Source organism: Molothrus ater, chromosome 12 (assembly GCF_012460135.2).
Source record: "Molothrus ater isolate BHLD 08-10-18 breed brown headed cowbird chromosome 12, BPBGC_Mater_1.1, whole genome shotgun sequence".
Taxonomy (NCBI): Eukaryota; Metazoa; Chordata; class Aves; order Passeriformes; family Icteridae; genus Molothrus; species Molothrus ater.
In genome coordinates this window covers 1923114-1949049 of record NC_050489.2, presented here as the reverse complement: position 1 = coordinate 1949049, position 25936 = coordinate 1923114, and the positions used below count along the sequence as shown (strand labels likewise).

The following is a 25936-nucleotide window of genomic DNA, read 5'->3' as shown; positions in this document are numbered from 1 at the left end:
GTTTTTTCCACCTTTGAATCTGTCAGGGACATTTCAGCCCAGCTCATACTCCACTCAACTTCCAACTCACATTCTCAACTTCAGTAAAACCAGGTTAGCAGGATTATACTCTCTACTGTGTTTTAAAAAAAAAGTTAGAAAGTGAAATAAAGCAGTAATTTTATTTTTAATAAAGCTTAAACCCAAAATATGTCAGCCTTAATTTTTGGAAGATGTCATTAGACATTAAATTCTCATGCTTCACCTGTTTATGGCAAGAAGTTTCCCACTGTAGCACTGCAATCCTTCTTCTAACACCTTATTTACATCTTTCCCTCAGTCTTCACTCCTGCCAGCCAAGCAGCAACTCACTCAAAAGGATTTCACTGTGAACTACTATGCCTCCAAACAAGCCACTGCATATGACTGTTACTGAAGAAGAAATAAAACATTAATTGCCTCGTAGAAGCTGTCTTGCACAGCATTGGCAATTTTACCACAATGATGAGCTGGCCTTTGTTTTTTAACACTCTCCTGTAAAACTCACATTTGCTTTACAATTCTCTCAGCCTGCAAACTGGAACAGACTAAACCTTGCTGCTCAACTGCTGTGCTCTGTAAGGCTCACTGCACACTCACCCAGGACTGGGAGCAGTTTTGGGTCCCTGGCACAAAAGTGGGAGATTCTTTTGGTACAGTGACAGAAATGGCCAATTATTGCATTTTGAAAACCAACAGTGACAGTTTTGAGAGTTACCAACACAAATGCAATAGGATTTAAGGCACTGATTCTAAACATGACACTTTTGTCCTACACACAAGGTGTAATGTATAAAATCAGTTTTCTTCCTTCTGAAGGCATGAGGTGGTGAAAGTGTGTGTGTGGTGGTGCAACTGCTGCAGCTGAAGAGCCCAATAATTGATTGTCCAAGGAAAAAAAAACATTCACAAAAGTTTTATTAAAAAAATTCCCCTTTCACCTCAAACAAGTGAAGCTTAAGTTCTGTACTACTAGGTTATGTTTAGAAAAATGGAAATAATACAGTAATTTTTGAAGGCTATACATTGTAAAATCCCATAAGTCAGCATAATTTTGGACTGTGCAAGCAAATATAGCAAGTATTTCAGATGTTATTTATTTGGTCCATCAGATGTACAGTATAGTAGTAGTATCTGAGTTTACAAAACATCAAATATAAATAACCTGAAACTGTAACAATACACAAAAATTTGCTTCTTACATTGACATACCAGGCAGTACGAGCTGAAAAACTGGAGTAAATTAACAGTTTTACAGTAATGTACATAGTGCCAGCTGATGTTTAAGAACACTGTTAGAACGTGGCACTAATTTGCTTTGTTGGATTTTCTTTACTTGTTCAGGGTGTGAAAAATGTTTAGGACTAGGCTAAAAATGTTATTTTTCAAGCATCTGTGATTTTGTGAATGCTGGAGGTGGAGCAGTCACACTTGCAACATGGCCTCAGAAAGGGATAAGCAAATATGCAGGCAGGCCACTGCTGGGAAACTTTAAAGGTAATCACAGAAAAATAAAAAACGTAATTGCTTAAAATGTGGGCATCTGGTGATGGCCCTTCCACTAAACAAAAGTAGGGGTTTTTTTGTCCTATTGTATAATACCTAAAAGGTATTTACACAAAAATACCATGCTGTTTTCATGTTTAGGTAGATACTTATCTGTAGGTATTCATAGACTACGTTTCCACTACATTTAATATATGGAATACAGAAAAACCTTTCTGAGTCTATTGATACGAGAGCTTTATCATCGAGAGAAACAGACACCAATTATTTCAGCCAGCAGTTTGGTATCCACTTGAACTAAGGCCTTAGAGTTAGTCTAGTTCTGGACATCTTTCACATCCCAGCACAATTTGCTGTTACAGTATGACATTACGTGAATCACTTTGCCAAGGGGCCTTTGGAGGCTCCCCAAATGCTCTTCATCTTGCTCTTAGCTCAGCACACGCTCTTCGCCCCGACGCACTCGCACCCTTTCTCTTCAAGTTTCCTCTTGTGGCTCCTGCTCTCCTCCTCGCCCAGGCTGCTGGCAGCCCCCTCATCCTCAGACTCCACGATCATCAGGTCATCCTGCTCCTGCTCAGCCCGAGATCTCTTGGCCCCCCCACACTCACAGCCCTTCTCCAGCTTCCTCTTGCGGCTCCTGCCCTCCGCATCCGCAGCGTTGCTGGAAGTGCCTTCGTCCTCAGAGTCAACAATCACCACATCCTCCTGCTCTGGAGCTGCAAAAGAGGTGCCTGGGATTCAAATGGATCCTGCAATGGATGCAGTCTACTCTCAAAGCAGCTTTCCTACATAAAAATTGGACCATTCTTTCTCCACATTCTTTGCCATGACACTGCAAGTGTCACCGCTGAGTCAGAAATGACACGGATAAACGAGTGACACACTCCAGGCATTCCCAGAAGGTTAATAATAATTTTATTAGGAACCCATTCCTTTTTATACTCTAGTTCACTACAGGTGGACATGATTGGTCCTTTAATCAAAACACCATCACCACTGGTTAATTAAGAAACCACCCTTTTGGTAAACAACCTTATGGGAAAACAGCTTGTTAAAAACCACCTGCAGATTATTTACAATTCTTTCTCTCCAGCTCCCTCAGACCAATTAATGGCAAAGTTTATCTAGCTTTCTCTCTCTCTGACCAGACTGTCACATCCACACAAGAGTATCTTTAATGTCCCTGAAATTACTATAAAATATGGTTTTCACACTGGTGTTCCTTCTTCACTACAGGTGTGGAAAATACTGCAATAAGCCAAAAATATGGGAAATGCATTAGTTAGCACGACTTTTTTTTGCATGTACAAAGCCAAAGAATTGCTGTTGTCTGCAGCAGTTGCTGGGAAAAGAAGTTTTGCACACAGCAAGCTCTAGAGCAGCCTCTCCTTGCCCTACTGCACTCAGCAGAAACCCAGGAGAGGCCACATTCCAGGAGAGAGAAGTCTCAAAGACAGGGAGAAGTGGAAGGGTGAGCAGACTTACAGAGCTAAAGGATAACAATGGATAGTATGAAGAAGGGGAGAGCCAAATGTGAACTTTCAAGACATCTAGTGGATTTTGTTTGGTTTTAAACACAAATTCCCTGTAAAAACTTATTAAATTATGCAATTTTTAGGAAATTTTAGCAATACTCTTAAAATTTAGTTTTCCCTCAAACAAGAGGGAAGGGCCTACATACTTTGTGTCTTAAATCTGTGCACATATCTTACAGGCAAAGGAACACCATGTAAGTAAGAATTTTAAAGTGTATGTACTATAAACTTCTGTACCTTTTGTGCTCTTTGTAAAAATTGTAAACGTGCATTTTTCTATTTAGTATTAGTTATACAGAGAGGCAACTTAAATGCCTTTTACTGTGCATTGGCAAAGTTAAATCACACAACTGGAGACAACTTTAACTGGACTGCACTAGAGAAGGACTGTTTTGGTTAATGTTGATTACTGCTGATTACCTGTTGATGTTGAGGGCTGTGCTCCATCATCACTACCATTGCTAATGTTCCTGGATGTTGGTTCTGATGGTTTAGGGCCAATTCTTTCAGGGGTATCACCAACAACTTCAAATTCTACATCTTTTTCTAGGTCTTCACTGCAGAAAAATACACATGCTTTTAAACAGCCAGAAAATAAAATCCTGTCTTTTACACAAAAAACAGCCTATTCAAGTATTAGAACACACTGCAACTGTGACAAAATGAGAAAACATACTGAAAAAGAGAAAAATCTGTTCAGTCCTCTTTTATGATTTATGCTTTGTCTATTCCTAAACACTATTCCACCCAATGCTACCAACTCCAAATGCTTAGGAATCAGAAAAACCATTGCCTGAGCTTGCCTTTCTTCCTTAACAGCACAGCCCTCCTCCCACTGAACATGCAGTGTGAGTTTCTGTGTGTGTCTGTTACTTCCCCAGGGTTCAATACACACCCCAGAGAGATCAGACAAGGTAGGCAAGGACAGGATCTATTATCCCAGCAGGCTGGGGCTTTTTTGCCTTTCTAAATTTTAGGGTTTTTTTTAAAATGCCAGTTTCTTGCTTGTTGGTTGCCCCAAATGTTAATTTGTTTTTGCAATGTATTCTTATGTTGTGTAACAACAAATTACTGAAATAAACCTCTTTCAGTTATTGTTATAAAAAACAAAACCACAACAAAACAAGACTACAACAAAAAAGACACAAAACAAAACCCCTTAAACTATAATTTCATAAAAAATAACCTTTCCTCTTTTGCCTCTATATTTCCTTTCAGCAGCTTAATCTTTGAAATTCGTTGATGTATTTAAATTGTGAGTGAAAAATTCCCTGTGGAACCATTCTGTGTATGTACACAAAACATTGATTTCAGAATCCTTACCTGTGAAGCACATTGATTAACAGAGTATAGTCCTGCAGGAAGTCATCTGCCTGTAGTCGACTGCCATTTCGAATTCCAAAGTCTGATAATTTCCTGTGGTTATTTGCTACAAAAACAGTAAAAACCTGCAGTGTACAGAGCTATTTACAGAAAGATCTTTACACCTGAATAAATATGGACTACTCCAGAACTTTTATGTAGGAACATATGATTAACATGCAATAGCTATATTTAAATTAAAAGCTGACATTTAAGCCTATTAGGAGTTGAAGCTACTTATGATGTTTGATTTATTTACTCCTCATGCCATCCTGTTCACTGTTCAAGCACTTCACAATTACTGCATTTGGGAATATTTTGGAGGTGCTTTTTGGCATCATGAGCAGAGCAGCACCTACAAGCCAGCAAATGCAGGGGTACCTGTTCCTGAAAGGAATCCTGGCATGCCAGCTGAGCAGTGCCCTGTGCTGGAAAGCTGAGCTGCACGTGCAGCTCGCACACAACAGCCCTGGCTGTCCTCAGGCCACTCCAAACACTCACAAACCCTCTTCAAACACGAGTGCACAGGGTGAGCACTGCAACATCTGCTACACACCTGCTCTGCAGAGTCTGTTCCAAGGGTTTGTGTACTCTTATCCCAGACCCTCAGGAGCATACATACCTTCTGTTTCACCTTCTTCTGAAGAGATCAGGATAGTTCCCTTTCCATCTTCTATTTGTACATCTGGTGCTACCATAGCAAATTTTTCTTTCAGTATCTGAAAATACAAATATATTAAAATATATTCAATCTCTGACTTAAAAAGATTTACTAAAAAAAGAACCCTGAATTATGTTGATTTTATTATTCTGGCTCATTTTCAGCCCTCTACTGAAAGCCTACACTTTTTTGTTCACTTCCACAAACAAAATTGTTATAATTTGAGGTCTGATACTTACAGGTTCATTTAAGCTAGAAAACTTTTGGAATACTTCATAAAATGACAGAATTACAAATCAATTGTGACCACAACTGTAATGTAGCTACTGAACATTCAACTGAAATGCAAATTTCTTTTTTTTTTGCTCTCAGATATGAATAGGTTTTAGAACCACCAAAATTTACAAAACACAAACATTCTTTTACAAGACATACAACACACATGGACAAGAAGCATAAGAAGCATATTGGATAATCAGCTCTTCTTGTAGAGAGAGAATTATATTTATATTTACTATACATAGAGAGAAATGTATAGTAAATATAAACAGCAGATGCTAGGTCAAAATACACTGTATATATTGTATAATATACTACAGCAAATACCTAATTTTAAGAATTTACAGTATTAGATTTGAAATGAAAGCTACAGCTGTAGCTCAAGATTTACCTTATCCTGGAGTGTCAACACAGTAACTTTGTGTGTGTTAAGTTTCACAGTCACTTCTGGCTTACTTGCACATACATAACAATTGGGATTTGGTGGATCCAAAGCACAAGGAACCAATAGCTTCTTCCTGGGATTTGGCTGCTTGTTCAGAAAAATCTTGAGGACAGACAAAAAGAAATCAGGTTATTCTGGAATAACCAGCATGTCTAAAGCCTGTTTTCCTGCAGCTTTCTTGTCCTGGTCTGACAGGCTGTCCTGTTTCCAGATCCTCTCTGCTGTGCCTGCTGAGCAGGAGTCCCAGTGCAGTGCAGCCTGTGCTGACTGAGCAGCTCCTGCCAACAGCTCTGACACCACACAGCCACACTGCAAGTGATGCCTCTCTCTCCTATCCAGCTGTAAATTTTTATTAACTCACAGGAATTTATTGATCCTTCAGACCTGCACTTCTCTTTTCATTGTGACTGAAAGTTCCCAGCATATTCAGAATCTACTGAAGCAACAAGGGACAGTAAAACTACACAATAGTAAAAAAATGTTAAATGTAACTTTTAAACAAATAATAAATAGCAGGAAAGCAAAAGCATTTTGTTCTCACTTACCGTTCTACACTGATCTATTTTCCCCGATAAAATCTTCAAACCCTCCAGCACTATCAGCCCAGCTATCACTGCATTGGTAGTAGCTATAGCTGGGATAATATTTCCTGCCATTGCTGCAAAACAAACCAGTATGCAGATTTTTAACAGCAGAAGAAAACAAGAAGATTGTAATTTAAATAAAACAATGTTCCATTTTATCCTTACACTTGATATCAAATCTGCTCTTCATATTCATTCCAAAAACATGCATCCTGAGGTTTGCAGCAGCAGTGACGAAATCCATGGCAGAAGGGTCATCCTAAAAAGAAGTCAATACAAAAAGCATTTAAAAATCAGATTACTCATTGGAAAGAGTTTGCTACACATGGTTCCTAAAACCTTAAAAACCAGAATTAAAAAAAAAACCACCCAAAAATTCCATTTCAAAGTCAATATACTTTCTCTTTCAGATGGTGTACTCAGAGCAGTACTACTTTAAATACTAACTACAGATTCTAAACATGTATTTTAGTAGCAAATTAGTATATCTGTACTAATAAAATGCCTTGTACATTATAAAATGTTTAAATTCTAAGTCTTACAATGTTTCAAACATTTTCAACATTGAATTTTAACTGTGAATCAGTTTCAAACACTGGGTGTTTCAGAGAGAAGTATTTGTACTATTGGTTGTAGTAATATTCTAATATTTTGCCCCCACCCCCCCTATTTACAGACTACTTTTTCTTATGCCAAATGATAACTGACTGGAAGTGATACGGTGTGTGGTGATAAAAGAGAAAATTCTTGTCTTCAACAGAACTTGTGTTGCACACCCATCATCAGCTGATTGCTCAGAACCTCAGTAACCCCCAGTTCCTGACACCTGGCTAAGAGCATGTATTGGAAACAGATAAAGGAAAAATGAAGCTGCATTATTTAAATATTTTCAAAAATCCAAACACGACAAATACTTGTGAATTTGTGCTTTTATGAGCTGGAGAATTTGGTGAATTAAGTTATTCACACCACAGCAGTTAATCCCTACCCTCAGTGAGTTACACAACATAGTGTTTAAAGAATGAATTTGTTTACATATGGAAACTGTTTCCATGAGGGGCCAGATAGTTTTGTGTTCAGTAGTGTCACTCTTGAAGGACACTGAATGAGCCCAGCTAACACTTGTATTACACATGTAGAGCTCAGACATTGCAAACTAACCTTATCCCATATAAGTGCTTCTCCATCAGCCTTCTCAGCCAGGTGAAGACTCAAGGTTTTAACACTCTTTGAAAACAGGTCTGCATAGCTCCTGACATTGAGAACCTGCTGATCCTTCAGCACTGCAGAGCTCTCATTCTGCTGGTCAGGTATGTTTTGCTCTTTGGGGAAAAGGAGAAAAAAAATAAGATCAGGAATATTTGTAAGTTCCACAGAAGTTCTCTCAAATAACTTTCCAATTTCAGCAGAATTCAGTATATTCTAAATGGAAGAACAATATCCTTAACCTACACTAGCCCAAACATTTTATAACAAATCTGCATTTAAAACTGCAACTATAGCTATGCTATCAGTCACCTAAACACACACAAATTACAGCAAACATAAATTTTCAACCAAAAAACTTGCAGAGATAAATCTTATGAGATAAGGGCTTACAGTAAAGTGTCCTAGAATAAGCTGACATAATTTTATTAAATGTGTATTTTCTACAGCCAATACTGAGCATCTAAAACAACAACTGCAAAACAGTCTTAGAGAAAGTGTTGTCTATACAGAGAAAAATTTGAAAACTTCAGGAAATGTAAAGAGTTAATATGTTCATTATCGGATCTCAACTGTGGCAGTAAAAAGAAATGTAAATATCACAGAGATGCATTAATAAACAGCAGGTATTATTTACAAATGTACAGTAGGAGGAGGGACAGTTACCTTGCTTTTGTACCTCAGCCCAGTCCAGTGGCACTGGAGGCTTTCTTTTCCTCCACAGCTTATCCATTGTCAGCAGATATCTAATGTCATCTTTGAAAAGCTGGAAACATGAAAAAAAAATCAAATGAAAGGGGGGAAAAAAGACACTAAAAAATCAGCATTACATTGATGAGGTTTTGATTTTCTCCTTGACAGTATTTTCAACTACATAAAAACAGATTCTACAATCTTATTCCCTACTCTCTAAGACTCATTGCATAGAGCAGACATAGCTCTGATTTATCTGGGGAGGAGTAAAGTGAAAAATCAAGAAACAATAGTTCACACAGTGGTTTACCTGTCTACTGAAGCCATCCCTACAGTTCTTTGTATGCCCTCTCTGAGACAAGTGAATGAACAATGCCAATGGATTTCCAAAGAAAAGTTATTGCTACCTATGAACATTACATTCAAGCCCGTTTCCTCTATTTATCTACTTTCAGTAACTATTTCGAACAAAAACTGCTAAATCAGTTTGTCTTTTCTTATGCCAGAGCCTGATAATGCACAGATGACTGGTGGCTTTTAGGTGATCAGATTGGTTCTGATGGTGCCCAGTGCAATTCCAGAGGTCAAACAGACCCTTTCCCATGAAAAGTAACTGCATGGAGATCTGTCTGCACAGTGACCAGGCTGCTGCAGCCACCTCCACAGGTGCAGATGGAATCCTTCAAAGAAGCAAATGTTGCAAGAGACCAACACAACAACAAAACTGGTGGATGTCACAACACATAATTGATGGCTAGCATTAAATGTCCAAGCTCAAGAACCTCATGCATTTCAAATAAAGACATTTATTTGGTGTAAAGAACATACCTTAGTAAAAAGTTTAACTGGATCATAGCCAGTGGATTTAGCCCACTCCTTAGTTGAAACACGTTTAATCTCACCATCTTCATTGGATGCTAGTGCTCTGGCTTCTGCTTCTGCTGGCTCCCCTATTAACAAAGTGATAACCAATATTTTAAATTAAAAAAAAGAAAAAAAATAGAATCCTATCCACCTATCCAAATATTACCCCCAGAGTCAATTACCAAAATTATGCAAGGAGCATAAAATGGCTTTATAGCAGCCAACAAAAGCTGAATTAGGCACAGTGGCTTGTTCCTCTTTGCCTCTGAAACTGCAACTCATCGACTTAACCTGGTATCACCCAACTCCTTTATTGGCAGAAACAATAACAATTGTTTCCCACTAATTTTCTCCACATAATGCTGCTACTTCAGGAATGTCTTACCACATCCTTTTAGTAGTCTCTTTTCTGGCTGAAGAGTCTTAGTTTGGTTGGGTTTTCAAAGCAAACATAAAAATTGGTTTCCTCTCTCTGGTTCTTTTTGAGCAAAAAAAAAATCTCTATAAAGATGCTAATAATTTTCTTTATTTCCCAGTCACATCCAACAATTGCTATCACGATTTCTAATAATCAGGTTGATGTTTTCATAGAACTATTTATTAACATGTTGACTAAATAAGAAAAATCAACTCAGAGACCATCACTTTATGTGTAAATTTGGGAATGTTTCCCCTCTTTCACCAATGCCTCATTTGCATTATTTCATATTTATCTGCTTCATCTACCATTGCCCAGTCATTCTGTATTGCAAAGCTTTCTACTACTTTTTCAAGTCAGGTCTCATCTTTTTGACTCTGAGTGACTTTGCCTAATCATCTGTGCTGAACAGCACACATCTCCCATCTGAGACTCCTCTAAACACCATTTACCTTCATCATTCAAGTAGTTTATCAACTTCAGGATCTTCAGTCTTTTTTGTCCCTTTGGCTGCTTATGTCCCTCAGGTTCCACTCAACAGTTTTTGGAGCTGCCCCCTGGACATTCAGAACAGCCTAAACCAGACACACTCGACACAGGCTTGCTGATTCCTTCCAGGGACCCACAGAGCCCTGCTGGGCAACTTCCCTTAGAAATATTGCATTAACTCTTCCCTGGATGTCCTGGTTTGGCCTGGGAGACAGTTAATTTTCTTTCTAGTAGGTAGTCTGGTGCTGTGTTTTGGATTCTGCAGGAGATAATGGTGGTAACAGGCTGATGTTTCAGCTTTGCCAAGAGGTTACTCCAAGTTAAGGACTTTTCAGTTTCCTGTGTTCTGCCAGTGAGCAGGAGCACAAGGAGCTGGGAGGGAGCAGAGCCAGCACAGCTGACCTGAACTGAGCACAGGGATATTCCAGAGCTCAGAACATCCTACTCAGCACAGAAACTGGGGGAGTTGGCTGGAGGGGCTGATCTCTGCCTGGGGACTGGCTGAGCAGCCACTGGCCAGTGGGCAGTCACTTGTTGGTCTTGAGTTTTATTGCCCCTCTCTTTATTCCAGCTGTGATCAATAGTATTACACATTTGTTTCATTATTAGTGGTTCTCCCTGCTCTGGGCAGGGCAGTGAGTGAGGGCTGTGCAGTGCTGAGCTGCCAGCTGGGGTCAAACGTGGACAGTGCCACCCTGTGTGACCCAGCACCCTGACCATGGGCAGTCTGTCACTGCAGACACCAGGCTCCAGCTCAGCACCCTGTGACTGCCCTGCTGTCTTTACTTAAATAAGTGGCATTGCATTTGCTACCTGCCAACTACTTCAGCCATTGTTTTAAGTGACTTTATATTGCCACTCTTGTTAAGACTCACCTATTTCATTCTGCACTTCCTGTAGGAACAACCTGTCCAGTGATCACTATCTGATGTTCAAAGAATTTGAAGAGTCGGAGGATCCTCTAAGCTCCCCCTCCCAAGTCCATTCATCTATCAAAGGATCCAAAAGAAGCAACCAACAATGATGCTTATTCACCTCATAGTAACTATGATAACTGTCCTTACAGAAAAATAATGAATAGCTATAAAAATATCACTCAAAATGGACATATTTCCTATGTAGATTAATGCTGAAGTGTTGCAGGCTAGAAAAGCTCAAACACAATTCCTGAAGTTTCCTTGCAAACCCTCAGCTAGGAGTGGGAAATGCAGAGTGACCACAAATATCACTCAGTACTCTGTTCAAAATACAAGCCTCCCAGAGGCCAGAAACAGAATCTTCTTTAAAGAAAATTGAGCTGAACTCTCTAACCTTAAGAAATGTACAGAAAGGAGTCATAATCTCTGAAACAGAACATTTCAGTAACAGGCTAAGCCACCAGCTTATATCACACTCACAGGCAGCTTCAGGATCAGCTCTGTCAGGAGAGACTTCTTGATCAGCATCTTCTTCTCCAAACAACTGGCTATATAACAATTAAGAACAACAACAAGACCAGAATTTCAGCATATGTGGTTAAAGACTCATGTATTTGCTAAGTGAGATATATTCATTTTATGATTCTTGCTTTCAGACAGACTGCCACTTTATCATTGCTTTTTAACATGCTGGGATTCATCACACGTGGATTTAACACGGGCAACACAAAATACCCAGTACAAAAATGAATTCAGCCAAACAGTTTTCTGGATAACTCACTCAGCAGCTCACCCAATATTCAGCCTAACATTTACACTGCAGTACTAAATGCATTTTTAGAACCTCTAGGATATCCAAGATTCCAACAAACTTGTTAAAACATGCATTAAACTGAAAAATGTGCTTACTTCACACAAAGATGAATAATAAAGCAACCTCAACCTACACTGCTGCGCCAAACTACTCTGCCAGGTTTTTTGTGCTATTAAAGCAAGGCCCAAATACTAATGAACCTTCCATCTTTATAGCTACCCCAGCACCCAGGTCAAGGAACCAGAGTTTTTCACCATAATCTATCTAAATCAATTTAAAATGAATTTAAAATCCATTATAACTTTTTTTTAAAGTGTGTCAATTTTATTTCTTCCTCTGTATGCTTAGAAACCAAAAGAATGAAGCATAGGACCTGTTTCTTTAAAAAAGTCACTTACTTGAACAAATACTTGGCCCACACAATGCAATGGATAGGCTCCGAGGGCGTGTTTCGGATGGTGCAGCCTGGGAAAGTTTTCTGAGTTGGTTTAGGCTGACATTCATAACATTCTGTCACTCCCTGGTGAAAAATGAAGCATTTACTTGTCACTCTGAGAAGGCTACTGATTATTTGGGCTATTAACAGATGAGCTGTAACTCTATCTCCAAACACCCACTCCCTGTTGTCTAAAATAGCCAATGACAAGAGTGACACCCCACCTAACCTTTTTGATAACAGTTACTTGTCCAAGGTAGCCTGCAGTTCCACTCTCTATAAGAGGAATATCAGCAGCCAGACACATCCTGTTCACATGGTTACGGGCAGCTGCAAATCAAGAGGGTTTTAAAGAAAAAATTTGAATAGTTAAGAAAAAAGAGGTTTTGCTTCTCCAAATTCAAACTAGCATCCTATGCACTTATCTTTAACATACCTTGTTTCTCTATAGAGCACTACACCATTTTCACAAAGCCCCATTTCCCATTCTCAGAAGATACATGGACACTAATGAACACAGCAAACCAGCTGACTACAGCTGCCCTGTACCCACAGTAGCCAGCAGTTCCCATGAAGCAGAACTAGCAGTGCACATTTCCTTTCAGAGCACCTGCAGAAGCACTAACCACCCCTTCAAGCCTCTAGCAAAGCCCACGAGGCTTAGTGCAGCTGCAGATGGGTTGGAGGATGCTTGTTATTCAAAGGACACTGCAGCAAGGAGCAAGCAACATGTGCAATATAAAATCATAGTGAAAACTTCACCTCTGTTATCCAGAGCATTCATAACCAACGTAAACTGGCGGAAGAACTCTACGTTATAGTCAGGGCTATGGAAAACAAAAACAACATTTCAAATGGCACATCCAAGCTCTTGGTTATTACTGCACAACAGAAACTCTACACATGCAGCCAACGTGATAAATTACACATTTTTTACATTTATAAATTTAGCTACCCTTTAACTGCCCCATTTGTCTTCCACCCACTTTAAAGCTGGGTGAAAGCATGAATTTTATGCTGCTGGAAGGAAGCTACTGCAATTAGTACTAATTTGACCAATGAAACAGGCAGACAAGGGAAAGTGATTAAACTACTCTGACCTAATGAGTAAATTGGCTGAGCTGTGGTAACTGACCTTAAAAACCATCAGCTGTAGCTAAAACATGCACACTGTAATTACCACAGCTCATCAGACAGTGCATAATTCATTGTGCTGTGACAGCTCCACTGGTTTGACTGTGTGGCCATACCCTGAGGAGCCAACATATGGGACCTTAAATCCTGACACTTCAGTTATCTTTATGTTGCATTTTTCTGACTTAAAGAAGAAGGTGGAGAAGAAGAGAGAGAAAAGAGGAAACAGGATTAACAGATTCAGGAGAAGGAAGCAGTGAGTCAGTGTTTCACTGGCTAATAGCAACATCAGAGTTCAAACCTCCATGGTACAGAATATTAATTTTTTTACAAGCTGGGGCAAATATAAATTAAAACATGGGGAACAGATAATGGAACCCTACATAATCTTGTACTCTACTCATTGGTTGCAGATCATAAAGACTAAATTTCAACAGCTTGGGGCATATATAAATGACAGTTACCTACACACACACAGAGGACTTAATTTTCTTAATCACAGACTCAAGATTCACATGTCTCTTAATTTAATTATTGCTCAAGACTTCAGGACATCCTTACAGAGTAGAAACTCATATGGCAAATGTTGCCAATAAAATGAAAAACAGACACAAACCAATTTCTACAGCTTACTACCAGAGCTTAAAACCCATGCAAAAGCCACACTCCCACTCAAGTGGATGGTAGTTCACATTTACAGCTATTTCTCCTTATTGAGAAAGCTTTGTAAAATACCTTAAAGCACACCATTGCAGCATTTAAATAACACAGTACTTGCAAATCAAACATGTAATTAGAGCTTAAAACCAAACATACTTCATGATGCTATCATGGTAAGCTATAATATTAGCTTCTGGACAAAACTGTAACACGCTTTCCTTGGCAACCTAGAAACAAAACAAACAAAAAAAGAAAACAAAAAAACACTTATTATTTCTTCCTTCCTTCTAAAAGACAGACTTGATACCAGCTGTGTATTGAGTAAGTTGACTACCTTAAGAAATTTAAATACTTTAATAATGAAATGTTGTGGATAGCCATGATCAGCCAACCAACACTTACCTCCTCCCAGCAGAAACTAAATTGTGACATGTTTCTAACACTATCCATAAAATACTACTGAGTAATGAGCTTGAACTTTGACTTTTTCCTCACCTGTGATTTTGATCTTCCAACATGTTTCTTCTGAAACAGAAACTGTCTGTTGAGATTGCTGACATCAATAGTATCCAAATCAATCTATAAACACACAAGAGAGGCATTTCACTTTCATAGGAACAAAACCAATAACACAGTTTGAAGAAAAGACAATTGGCCAAAATGCAGAAACTTTACAGACCCCTTCTCAGCCCTTTCAGGTGTCACATCAGACCTACAGCACCTGAAGAGGCACAAGTGGCCACCTATGGCTGCTGACAGGGGACCATGGCAGAAGTGCAGGACTACATGAGAACGAAGTTTCTGCAGAGATCCCTGCTGAAACTGCAGCCCCACGCAGTGAGCAGAGTCACCCCCGACGGCCCTGCTGGCACAGGATGAGGATTTCAGCAGCAGCTCCTGAGGAGCACAGCACAAGCTCGGGTGGGAAATGCAGAAATCCATCAGACAGGTCCAGCCAGCCCCTCCCTGCCTGCCCCAGGCCCAGGAAAGGCTGCTCCAAACCAACTGGTCCTTCCACTTCCCAGAGCATGGCTCTGAGCACCTCCATCAGGGAATCAAGGGCTGCTCAGCCACCTCACACACACTGCAGGGCAGAGCTTCTACTGCTGTCCCCAGGACTGCCTAAGTGCACATTAACAAGTTATGAAATCCACTTAGAAAAAAAGAAATCCAATCACACAATCAAAAAGTTTAAAAACATACAGCACAGAGCACACAAAGGATGCCATGACTGCAATTCCCTAATAGCCATGCTTACATTTATTAATATATACACAGGAACAGCATAAATTCCAGTACCTTTAGCCCTCACAAGAATTAAGATTTAACTAGAACTTTGACATTTATTCCTAGCTTTGTTACCACTACTTTTTGTGCAATTAAAGATCCTTTGACCAACAACTCTTGTTAGAAGTCTTCTCCTGTCCTTAACATTTTAATGAGGAGAGTGAGAGTTTTTCTGAGATATTTCAGAGATTTTTCTGAGATACATCAGAGATATTTCTCCCAAATTCCCACAGGTAATGCTGACATACTCAGCACAGTAACACCTTCAGCTACCCAGAGAGCACTCAGACTGACTGTGCAGTGTGAAGGTTAAACGTGACCTGCTCAGGCTGCTCTCACAAGCTCCTGACTTTACTGACCAAACCTGAATTATGAAAAAAGCTCGGTACACACTCAGTGAACAGCTCTGCACGAGAGATCCAAACCCCAGCATTAATCTACCTCTTTTCTCAAGGGAGTATTTTCAATGGAAGGACTAAGTTTTAACATACTAAAAACTGCAATAGCTACAGAGTTTTATTTGAACAGTTAATAAAAGCACCCGTGCATACAGAGCAAACAAAAAGATACAACGTTTTTAAAATATATTATAGAGCTGAGAGTGTAAACATTGCTACCACTGTAACACAGTAACTACCCATGGCCTTGTCTCTTTTCATGAAAATAGTATTTGCATAATTCACATTTCTACCTCTGTTCCTTCCTCAAAAGACACAGGTTGCTTAGTCCACAGCCAGAAAGCCCAAGAACTTCAAGGGAAAACAATAAAGTGCAAAACTCTGTTAAAACCTTCACTACCCAGAAAGCTTTGACTATTTCAACTGGAGAAGATGACAACTGCTGAGAACAAGAATTACAATTAAAGGGAGCAAAGGGAGTTCTCCAGAGGGAAAACTTGAGACCACTAGACCTCAACAGAAGCTCCAGTCTAGCTAAGAATGATGAGAATTTCACGGCTCACTTATAAGACAACTACACTGCTCCCATTTTGCTAACCTGGAAGAAAAGGCATCATCACTTAACATTTACTCATGCTCTTAATTCAGACCTGGATCTGAAAAAACATAATTTTCTTCTTCATTCACAGGGCAAGGGTATGCCTTTCAACACTATACTTAAGTCACATATTAATTAGTTGTCTGCTATACAAAACTACTGATTTTATTTTAGTATTAATATTCTTAAAAAAAAAGCACAACTTACTTATAAAAAGTATTTTCAGATGTTCAATTTTGTTAAGATTTAAAAACTGAGGAAAACTCTCAACAATATCACAAACGTTGACAAAAGCACTTTCTTCTGCTAATAGCAAATTCCCTCTTTCTGTAACAAGTCTTCTTTTGCTCTCACCTTGTCTTGTACCCACCTGTTCCCTGTTATCAAAACATTATTTATGTGTTGCATGAAACACTGCCAGCAATATTGTCATATGAAGGCAGATCCAACGTGTATTTAATTTGATGGGGTCCCCCCAGTCAGCCAGGAAAGGCAATGCCAACCCCCAAACCATAACAAGGAAAACAAAAAGCACACCCCGATGAGATTTATGCCTAATGACAAACTGGAAAACCAGGAGCTTTAGGCTCTGCTGTGATGAACTGCAGGAGTCATAACTGACACAGCAGAGCAGCGGGGAAAAAAAGAGAGGAACAGTGCAGAAAAATTCCTCTGCAGTTATTTATTTCCCTGGTGCAATGTTCAAATTGGACAGGCTCTCAAACAAAAAGGAAAATTTGGAATTAAACATATTCTACAAGTTTAAAAAGCATTCCAATAGGAAAGCCCAAGCTGTAAGAACAACAAGGCAAACCAGTAACTCTTTTCTTCTAGAAGCTGATAAGGTTTTAGATACAAGCTCCTATGCTCAACAAGTCTGGCTGCAAACCCAAACTCCTCACAACCTGTCACAAAACTCTCAGATGTGACTCCTGGGCACGTTACCAAAAAGGTATTGAAGGAAACAGACCTCTGCTCTAGCTGGATGTAAAACCATGCCCCCTTCTTTACTACAATAAAGGTCTGGACACCACGCAATCACAGTTTCACCAACAGTATTTCTCTCGATCTCTTTTCATTACTACCCTCTCACATCTGCCCTTCCCGCACGTGTTCACAGATTAATATCTGGAAGCAAAAGTGAAAGCAGGAGCCCGCGGGAAGCGCCAGCGCTGGCGGGTTTACCTCCCGGGATCTGCAAGCACAGTTCACCTCTCCCGGGGGTTCCTCGCTGCGATTCATCCCCGGACCCTCACCCCCAGCACCGGCAAAGGCGGCACTCGGCACAACTAAACACTTTCAAGGTATCGCCGGGCAGCGAGCTCGGCACAGCGCGGGCTCCCGGGCGGTTCCACCCGCGGGCTCGAGGGGACGTTCGGCCTTGCCAGGAAGGGGCCTGAGCTCGGCGGGGGAAGGAGGAGCTCCCGCGCCCGGCGGGAGCCCGGGCTGAGGGGGGCGGCGATGGCGCGCAGGCCGCGGCCCCTTTGTGGCGCCCGGCCCGGCGGTCCCGCGGCGGCTCGGGCGGGCCGGGGGCGCTTTCAAACCGCGCACGCACCGCGGCGGCGGAGCGGCCCCGCCGACACCGCGGCCCCCGCGCGGCACTCGCGGCCCCGGGCTCGGCCTCCCCCCGCCCGCCAGCCCGCCCGCTCCGGCTCCCGCCCCGGCATCGACCCGCACCACGTAAATGTTGCTGAAGCCGGTGAGCACCAGGTTCTTGAGCAGCTCGCAGCCGATGCCGCCGGCCCCCACCACCAGGACCCGCGCCTGAGACACGGCCTGCGCCAGCTCGGGGCGCAGCGGCCCCGACAGCGCCGCCGCCATGACGGACACGGCGGCGGCTCCGCGCGCCTCCTCACGGGCCCGCCGCGACTGAGCGCCGCCCGCGCGCGCGCAGCGCCCCCTGGCGCCCCGGAGGGCCCCGCGCTGCCCGGGAAAGCCGCGGCGGGGCCGGAGAGCCGCGGGTTCGAGCCCCGCTGGCGCCGAGAGCCCCGCGCTCCTGGCGCAACAGCGGATCCTTATTTGTTTTGATTTTTTTTAATATATAATAATATAATATTATAGTTTAATATTATATCATTATTAAATTAAATTAAAATTAGTTTATCTATTAAACTATAATATATAAACAATTTTAATATAGAACTATATATAATATTGTTCAATATTAAAATTGAACTATACATATTAAATATATTTATATGTTTAAGATTTTTTGGTATATTATATTATTATGAAGAGAGCTCAAGGGGATTTGGAAAATGCTCCCAAGCACACAGCAGGATTCATGGGGTGTCCTGAGCAGGGCCAAGACTTGAAGATCCTGATGGGTCCCCTCCAACTCAGCATATTCTATGATATTTTAATTATATTTATTTCTTATGTATTTTTACATTATTATATTTATTTTTATGACTTCACCTAAGTTAAGTAACTTGCCCCCAGAAGCTGACATGGTAAGCTACAATTCTTCCTTAAAAACACAGTTTTGCCAGCATTCCATCACTCGTGTAATTTTCTCTCCTGCCCACCTCCCCTTATTTTAAACCCACAATTTTAGTGCATTAATTTAACATAAACATAACATAATTAATTATGTTGCAGAATTAAACTTGTACAGAATGCTCTAAGGAAACTCAAATTACTTTTCCTTCAGTCAGTAAAGATACTGCAGCTCAGCCTAAGCCAACAGGGAAGGCACAGGAGAATGCAGATGGTTCCAAGCAAAGCTGCACAATCCCCCTGCACCGAGGCAGGTGCTGAGCCTGCCCCAGTTCTGTACCTGTGAGAACACAAGGGTTAACTCACCCCTGCACCTTCTCCCCACACAAACCCATGGCACTGGCACAGCTCATTTCAGCACAAAAATGGAACCTTTCCTTCACTGGAAAAACACAGAAAAGCTTCATGTTGGCCAGCTGCAGGGACAGCAAGGCCCTTCAGCCACTGCCCACCGAATTTCCAATCCGTGGTCACATCAACGCAGAATTGCTCTTTAAAATCAGGCTGGCATTAAGTTCTCCACTGCTAAGAGTTTCTAAAAACTGATTCTGTGTGGCTGATGGATACTAATAGTATATAAGAAAGGTTTTCTCCTTCACTTCTTTCCCAAGTGCTAAGAGCAATTAGAACTGTGAACAATCTCTACACTTCAATTTCCATGTGTAACTGAAGTGTGCAAATTTTGCCACCACATTTTAGAGGCATGCTAATATCCTTCAATCAGCTACTCTTGGAAATTATCACAATGCTGTCAAACAAATTTAATTTTTCACCACATCTGAGGAAAATTTTGTTATGAAATTACATACTTGTAAAAAAAGAAACCAAAACACCCCAACAGACTTTTGATCTATGCAGAGAAATACAATTTATTTAAATAATCTCTGATCTGGGTCTTCTTGTACAAAAATAAATTCTTCAAGAGGAGTTTGATGATTTGTCGGCCAACAGCTTCTCTCACATGTGTAAACTATAACAGTTCCAAATTCCACTGACAGATCTAAAACCAAAGCAACAGAGGTACATAAGGGTATGAAAAGTGACATAATCAGGGGCTAGTGCTTACCACTAGACTTCAGTCTTTGCACAAATTAATTCAGTCTCCTCTGTAAACAGCATTTTCTAATGTTAAACATTTTAAAGGCAGCCAAATCAGAATTTTCAAAGGGATTTTTACATGTCTGCAATCTTATCTCACAGCATTTATTATTTTCCAAGGCCTCCTTTAAGAGGTAATAAAGACAGATACTCCCATGGCCACGGAATTATCCCTACTGCAGTTATTAAAGTTCACTAGTGAGCAACTCAAGCTGTAATCAGAGTCTCCATGAAGAAGAGTTCTCTCTTTGCTCACTGAAATCTGCAATGGAGACAGCAGATTCTCTGATCTGTGGCTAAGCACGTGTGGGTAGCTGGAAACAACCCAAATGGCAGTTCACTGCACTTTCCCAAAAAGGAGACTGCTGGAAACATTGATTCAGCCAAGCCAAGCACCTGAGTCACTCTGGAGCATGCTGACCAGCGTGGGCATCAGCTGGAACTCAAACACTCTGCTGCTCCCACAGGTACTGCAGGCTGGAATACCCTGCTCCAGGTTGGCTGGAGGACACGTGATGAATAAAGGCTGGCCACCCCAGGAGTATCTGAGAGAAGACAGGGAGGAGAAAATTATCATTTTTTAAATATCTAAATTTGATAGGAAATCTTATGTGTTGGAAACAGTGTTCTGGAGTTGCTGAAATCTCTGAACCTGCTTCAAGCAAAAACATGGTGGTAAGTCAGAAGCTTCAAAGGAGTCATGAACCAAAAAATAAAGACAGGGAGGGGGAAATCCTTGGAAGGTTAATGCTTGGAAAACCTTAAGGAAAGAGCTGGATTAAGAGGAGACAAATGCTTTAAATGGACACCTCCAAAATATGCTGTACCAGAATAATTTCGTTAAGCAAACTTACACTTCCCTGAAAAATGGAATCCTAAACAGTGGCAATAAAAGATAAAATTCAACAAGATTTAACACCGAATTGGTCTCAAGACCACTGCAGCTATGGTGCAGAAGTGATGGTTAATTTGTAAGAGCTATCAGAGCTTCACAGCTAGCAGGAAACGAAGACCAAGGATGGTTTCCACTGAATGCCAAGCAGGAGATTCTGTGCTCTGCAGGCAGGGGCAATGGGAGTCTAAGAGCACACTGACAGTGCCCAGGGAGGGCAAAGGGAGCCTATGGAAAGATTGTAACCAGGGACAGCCCGGGGAGCAGCTGAGCTGGCGTTTTAGAGGAATGGCAAATTCAAAGCGCACAATACTGCAAAGGGACAGACCCAGTGAAAAGCTGTCTGAAAATGCTACTTGCACTCTGCATTAGAAAATCTCCTGTATAACCCTTGACAATGAATGAAAGTTTCTCATGTTTCCTTTCTGTCTAAGCAGCCACTCAGACTTTTAACTCCTCATCAAAAAGGGCCCAGTCATTCCACCTGGTACTGGAAAGCTGGTGAACAAAAGCCCTGTCACTACACTGAGACAGCCTGACCAGACAGGCAGCACTGGACTCCCTGGAACAGCTGGTGTGATCCATGAAAACCTGTATTTTCTGGTACTATGAATGATTTATGATTTACTCTTCACTATATCACATCCAGAATTAACTCCTCTCTCAGGAAGAGCAGCTACTCTGAGGTTACACCTGCTTCTGCTCTAGGAAGAACATCAGATGTACAAGACCTGAAGAGTGCTGGGTGCTGAGGGGAGTCCACAATGAGCTGCAGCTCTGGGGCTTTATTAACAAGAAATTCCCTGCAGGACAGACATTAGAAATTCCAAACAGATAACAAAATTTCACAGGAGCAGATAGCCTTGGAAATGTATCAGAACAGCAGAGCACTGTGTTGCACTTCTACCTCAACACTGCCTCTTGGAAACCTCTGTGCCTGGATTTCAGTGAGGCTCCAAAGACACTCAGGGTCTCTCCTCATCAGGTCTGAGGTCTAAAGTCTCCCACAGCCAGAGCCATGGTCTCTGATCCTGCTGGGCTTTTCATCTACTTAAACTTTGTATCAAGAAAGCCCAGCCAGGGACTGAAGGCTGACCAGAGACATGGCAACAGCATCCACAGCACCTTTTTTTAAATTATGGAATTAAAACACACACATCTATCCAAAGAAAGAATTTATTTTGATGTTCCAACCATCCATGCCAATGATTTGTATCTCTCTGTTACAACCAGATTATCAACATACCTTAAAATCTGTTCAGGACATACAGATATTCTTTTCATGAATTTATGGAATGTGTGGTCCCAGTTTTTGACTTCACTCTTCTCATATTTTTCATTACCATCTTCACCTGCAAAACTGTATGAAAACAAAAAACAAACTGTCCAGTGACATTTTCAATATGACATGTTTTAAACAAGAAATGGTTACTATAAACTCACGGTAAATTATCCTAAATACACTGAAAAAGATATACCTGTTCAGAGAAAATTCCTGTTAGAGGTTGCAAGTGAACATTTTGCTTCTAGTTCTTTGGTTTCTGGTGACCTACAATTTACTAACAGTGTTTTCAACTATCACATGGGAATCAAATCCACCAGATATCTGCTGTATTCCATCAAAAATCCTAGTAACTTCTCAAACATTTATGTGGTTCTTAAATTATGATGTTGTCTTTTTCTATTTTGAATCAAACATAATTAAAGTTCCACAATTTTATAGAGGTCAAAAAAAATCAACAGGACCCCCACTGCTGAAAAGTCTTCTATGCAGATTCTGCAGTTGACAGCGGCTTTAGCTACAAACAACTCCAATGCTGTCCCCAATCCAGGCACAAGAGGCCAGAAGTCCTCACTGTAACCCCTTAGTTAAATATTTCACTAAGAAAATATTTTCAGTAACCACGCTCAACAACTGTTTTTCAGGCAACCTTTACTAAACCTTCAGGTATCTTTCCATCAGCCAGCTCTCTAGCCAAAATCCCTACAAAAATTAAACTCCTAAAAATGCCACTGAAATGCAAGAAAAGCTTTAGGCCTGTAAAGGGGAAAGTGTGGAATGTCATGATCTAAAGTCCTGCCATTTGGCACAGATCTTGCATCAGAGATTAACCATCCACTGCACCTCCTGGAGCCCATGAACACGGCTCAGTCACTCAGAAACAGCTGAGCTAAAAGCACCTTGGAGTAACTCCAGCTTTGGCAGCACTGGGTGCACTGCACAGCGCCCCAATGGTTCCTAAAGGAGCTTCCAGACAATTGTCACCATTCAGGTTTAGTGAGAGTGCCATTGAGATTCTCAGCCAGCGTACAGCAAAGCACACAATTCCTTCAGTTTCACCATGACCTGCAGACCTGTTCTCACCTTTCTGACATCATCTGTTCCAAATCAAGACACTCTCTCTGCTGATACTCCTTCAGTAGCTTATCTGCATGATCCGTATCAAGGAAACCCATGTAATCTTCCTCCTCCACAACATTAATGTAGAAGGGCTGGAACACAGGAGCTGAACCAGCCATTGCCATCAGCATGTCCTCACTGGCTGCAGGATGTGTGTCCTGGGCACCGGGGCCATCCATGTCCTCACTGGCTGCAGGATGTGTGTCCTGGGCACCTGGGCCATGGGCAGGCTCAGACAGGTGGAGCTGCTGGAGCTGGGATGCACACTCCACCTCGCTGCTCACAGCTTCCTTTAGGCCAAGCAGCTCCAGGGAGGCACATGCAGGAGCCTCTGCTCCATCACAGGCTCCCCAGTCATCTGCATCCTCACACCAATCCTTTGCAGCAAAGGTCGATTCTTGTTTCTGAGAATAAAATAAAAAGGGGAAGAGAACATTGCCAAGGTCTGCCACCCTGATGCATTTCAAATTCAGCTTCTCAGAGATGGGAGAACTGAGACCTTAACCTAATGCTCAGTGTTATTGCACCTACTCTCCTCACCGTGGTACTTCCCAACACACCACGTTTACCTACCACACCAGCAGTTATGGCAAAACCACCTCACACTGGTGAATCTGAGCAAGAATTCATCAGCCTTTGAGTAGCCCTGGTGCCTCCTGCTGCCATGCCCTGGCTGTGGCACAGCCCCTGCCAGCTGAGGGGCAGCTCCAGATGAAGCAGCTCCTGCACTGCTCCTTCTCCCAAAGGGCAGAACCAGAAGGAAATAATAATAACACCTCCATCATTATACCAGAGTAAAAGCCCATTTACCACAGGCCAAGATTCCACATTGCAAATGCACCACCTGAATAAACCCTCCCTGCCCACCTCCATTAGTGTGGTGCCACCCTACTCTTCCAACCTGCTTTAGCCAATATGCAGTTTTTCCTCACAAGTATCTTAATAATTATTGAGTCACATTAATTCAAAAGCTCATGTTAAATTTAAAGAGGACAATTTAAAAGAGCAAAGAAAGAAAACAGGTTAAAAATCCAAACCTAAACATTACAGCACATCCACTTGAAGTTGGAAAATAAAGTTTAAACACCTGAACTAACTACATTATAAAGTATCACTTTTGGCCATACAGCTGGACTGCAACGTCCCCTTTAAAACCAGCCTGGCATAGATCACAAACAGTAGCTTAAACACTCTTTAACTGTCTTATAGTAAACAGCGTAGTGCAGTGACAAAAACTCTGTGCCCACGACTTCTCCACACAAGCCAGGACGTGGCTGGAAACCATCACAGAGAGCAGCTTCTGGAGGAAGGTCCCGGTTATTTAAACAAGGCGATGCAGGGTGTGCAGAGCGTCCCCCCGAGCAGGCAGAGCTGAGCTGTACCTGTGTGACGCTGAGAGCTCGGCTCTGTTTATCCTGGGCCTGCGAGTACTGGGAGCGCAGCACCTTCCAGCTTCCATGTGCCGGGCAAAGAGAAACACAGGGTGAGGGGGACAACTGACCAGCGGCAGGAACAACAACCACAATAACAACAGTAATAACAGCAATAATAACGATAGCGCCGATAAGCGGCCGGCGCTCACCTGCGGGCGGCTCCCCAGCAGCGCGGCGCGGCGCAGGCGAACACGTGGAGCGCGCGGTGCGCGGGGCCGCGCTCCAGCGGGCAGTACACCTGCACCAGCAGCAGCAGCGCGCGCCCGCACCGCGCGCACCGCGGCGGGCCCGCCCGTACGGCCGGCACCCAGTCCTGCAACACCGACACCTCCGCTCAGGCCCGGCCGGGGCGGCCGCACCCCCCGCACCCCGGCCGGGCCCCGCCAGCCCAGCCCAGCCCAGCCCCACCCCGGCCCTACCGCGGTGCCGCCCAGCTTGTTGGTGGCCCACGCGGGGAGAGGCCCGGCCGGGACCGGCCCCGCCATGGCGGTGTCGCGCAGCCCCAGCAGCACGGGCGGCCCGCCCGCCATGGCCCCGCCGCCGTGCGCGCACCCGCCCGACCCGTCGTGCGCGCGCCCGCGGGCCGGGCGTTCCCCTCACGGCAGCCCCGCGGAGCCTCGGCCGGGGGACACGGGCCCGGCCCTTCCCTGCCCGGGGAGCATGGGGCCGGCCCCGGACCGGCTCTTCCCTGCCGGAGTCCCGGCACCGATTCACCACACTGCTGCGCTGAAAGGCACTGGGTGGCAAATCCACGAAGCGAGCAGCATGACCAGCCAAACTTTCCACTCTTTACAGCTTTTAGCAAACAGAAACATTAATATGCATTGTTACAAGGTACGTAGTTCCCCTATTAATTAGTATTCTCTCTTCTATTGGTTAATGAGTGTCTCGCCTCTCCTGCTGATCACTGCCACTCTCTCTCTTTCTCCTCCTTTGTCTCGCTGCTTTCCTGTGGGCCGCTCCGAGAGTTGGTGCTCCTGACCTGCCCCTGTAAAACTGCCACAACACGGCTTCCCCCACAGCTTTTTCCTTGGAACCAGTCTTAGCCTAAGGCACTGTTTACTGTCTAGAGTTAGGGTTACACCTAGGGTTAAATCTAGGGTTAGGGTTTTGAAACCACAAAGCCCAGAGCTCCAGGCACACTGCAGCTGCAAAAGGCATCCCAAGGGGAACACAAGACTGCCACAACCTGGCTTCCACCACAGCTTTTCCCTTGGAAACAGCCTTAGCCTAAATTCTCCTTTACCCGCTCGGAGCTGATTCCACACAGTTACTGAGCGGCCTTGGTTTGTTCCTTGTCCTCGTG

The 25936-nt window shown here is 42.6% G+C and overlaps 2 protein-coding genes across 3 annotated transcripts; both read right to left on the bottom strand.

Annotated features, from left to right (window-relative positions):
* Positions 1 to 911: 911 nt before the first annotated feature.
* Positions 912 to 18151, bottom strand: UBA2 (ubiquitin like modifier activating enzyme 2). The gene is made up of 17 exons (XM_036390210.1): positions 17985 to 18151; positions 14520 to 14603; positions 14181 to 14251; positions 12993 to 13057; positions 12460 to 12560; positions 12193 to 12314; positions 11461 to 11528; positions 9121 to 9242; positions 8266 to 8365; positions 7555 to 7715; positions 6559 to 6652; positions 6355 to 6467; positions 5756 to 5911; positions 5047 to 5143; positions 4386 to 4491; positions 3483 to 3619; positions 912 to 2243 (listed from the first exon to the last, which is right to left on the bottom strand). Exons 1-17 carry the CDS (start codon positions 18126 to 18128, stop codon positions 1960 to 1962), a joined length of 2025 nt encoding a protein of 674 aa, XP_036246103.1. The 5' UTR covers positions 18129 to 18151; the 3' UTR covers positions 912 to 1959.
* Positions 18152 to 19646: 1495 nt separating this feature from the next.
* PDCD2L (programmed cell death 2 like) lies at positions 19647 to 25160 on the bottom strand. 2 transcript variants are annotated; one of them, XM_036390636.2, is made up of 7 exons: positions 25050 to 25160; positions 24780 to 24943; positions 24580 to 24649; positions 23162 to 23601; positions 22043 to 22156; positions 20301 to 20449; positions 19647 to 19806 (listed from the first exon to the last, which is right to left on the bottom strand). In XM_036390636.2, the coding sequence occupies exons 1-7, from the start codon at positions 25158 to 25160 to the stop codon at positions 19676 to 19678; spliced, it is 1179 nt and encodes a 392-aa protein (XP_036246529.2). In that variant the 3' UTR covers positions 19647 to 19675. The 2 variants fall into 2 exon arrangements, with proteins under 2 accessions (XP_036246529.2, XP_036246528.1); XM_036390635.2 differs by lacking the exon at positions 24580 to 24649 and having other exon boundaries at positions 24780 to 25150.
* Between the last annotated feature and the right edge of the window lie 776 nt (positions 25161 to 25936).

What these genes read in the sequence shown, in the direction of transcription:
- PDCD2L (XM_036390636.2), bottom strand. Translation starts at nt 25,160, where the DNA reads ATGGCGGGCGGGCCGCCCGTGCTGCTGGGGCTGCGCGACACCGCCATG. An exon ending in GAACAGATGATGTCAGAAAG is followed by an intron (nt 22,157 to 23,161) that starts GTGAGAACAGGT and finishes GTTTTCATACAG; the next exon opens with TTTTGCAGGTGAAGATGGTA. An exon ending in TGTCCTGAACAGATTTTAAG is followed by an intron (nt 20,450 to 22,042) that starts GTATGTTGATAA and finishes GTCTTCTCTCAG; the next exon opens with ATACTCCTGGGGTGGCCAGC.
- UBA2 (XM_036390210.1), bottom strand. Translation starts at nt 18,128, where the DNA reads ATGGCGGCGGCGCTGTCGGGGCCGCTGCGCCCCGAGCTGGCGCAGGCC. An exon ending in AAGTAACTGTTATCAAAAAG is followed by an intron (nt 12,315 to 12,459) that starts GTTAGGTGGGGT and finishes ATTTTTCACCAG; the next exon opens with GGAGTGACAGAATGTTATGA. An exon ending in AAGCACTTATATGGGATAAG is followed by an intron (nt 6,653 to 7,554) that starts GTTAGTTTGCAA and finishes ACTTCTTTTTAG; the next exon opens with GATGACCCTTCTGCCATGGA.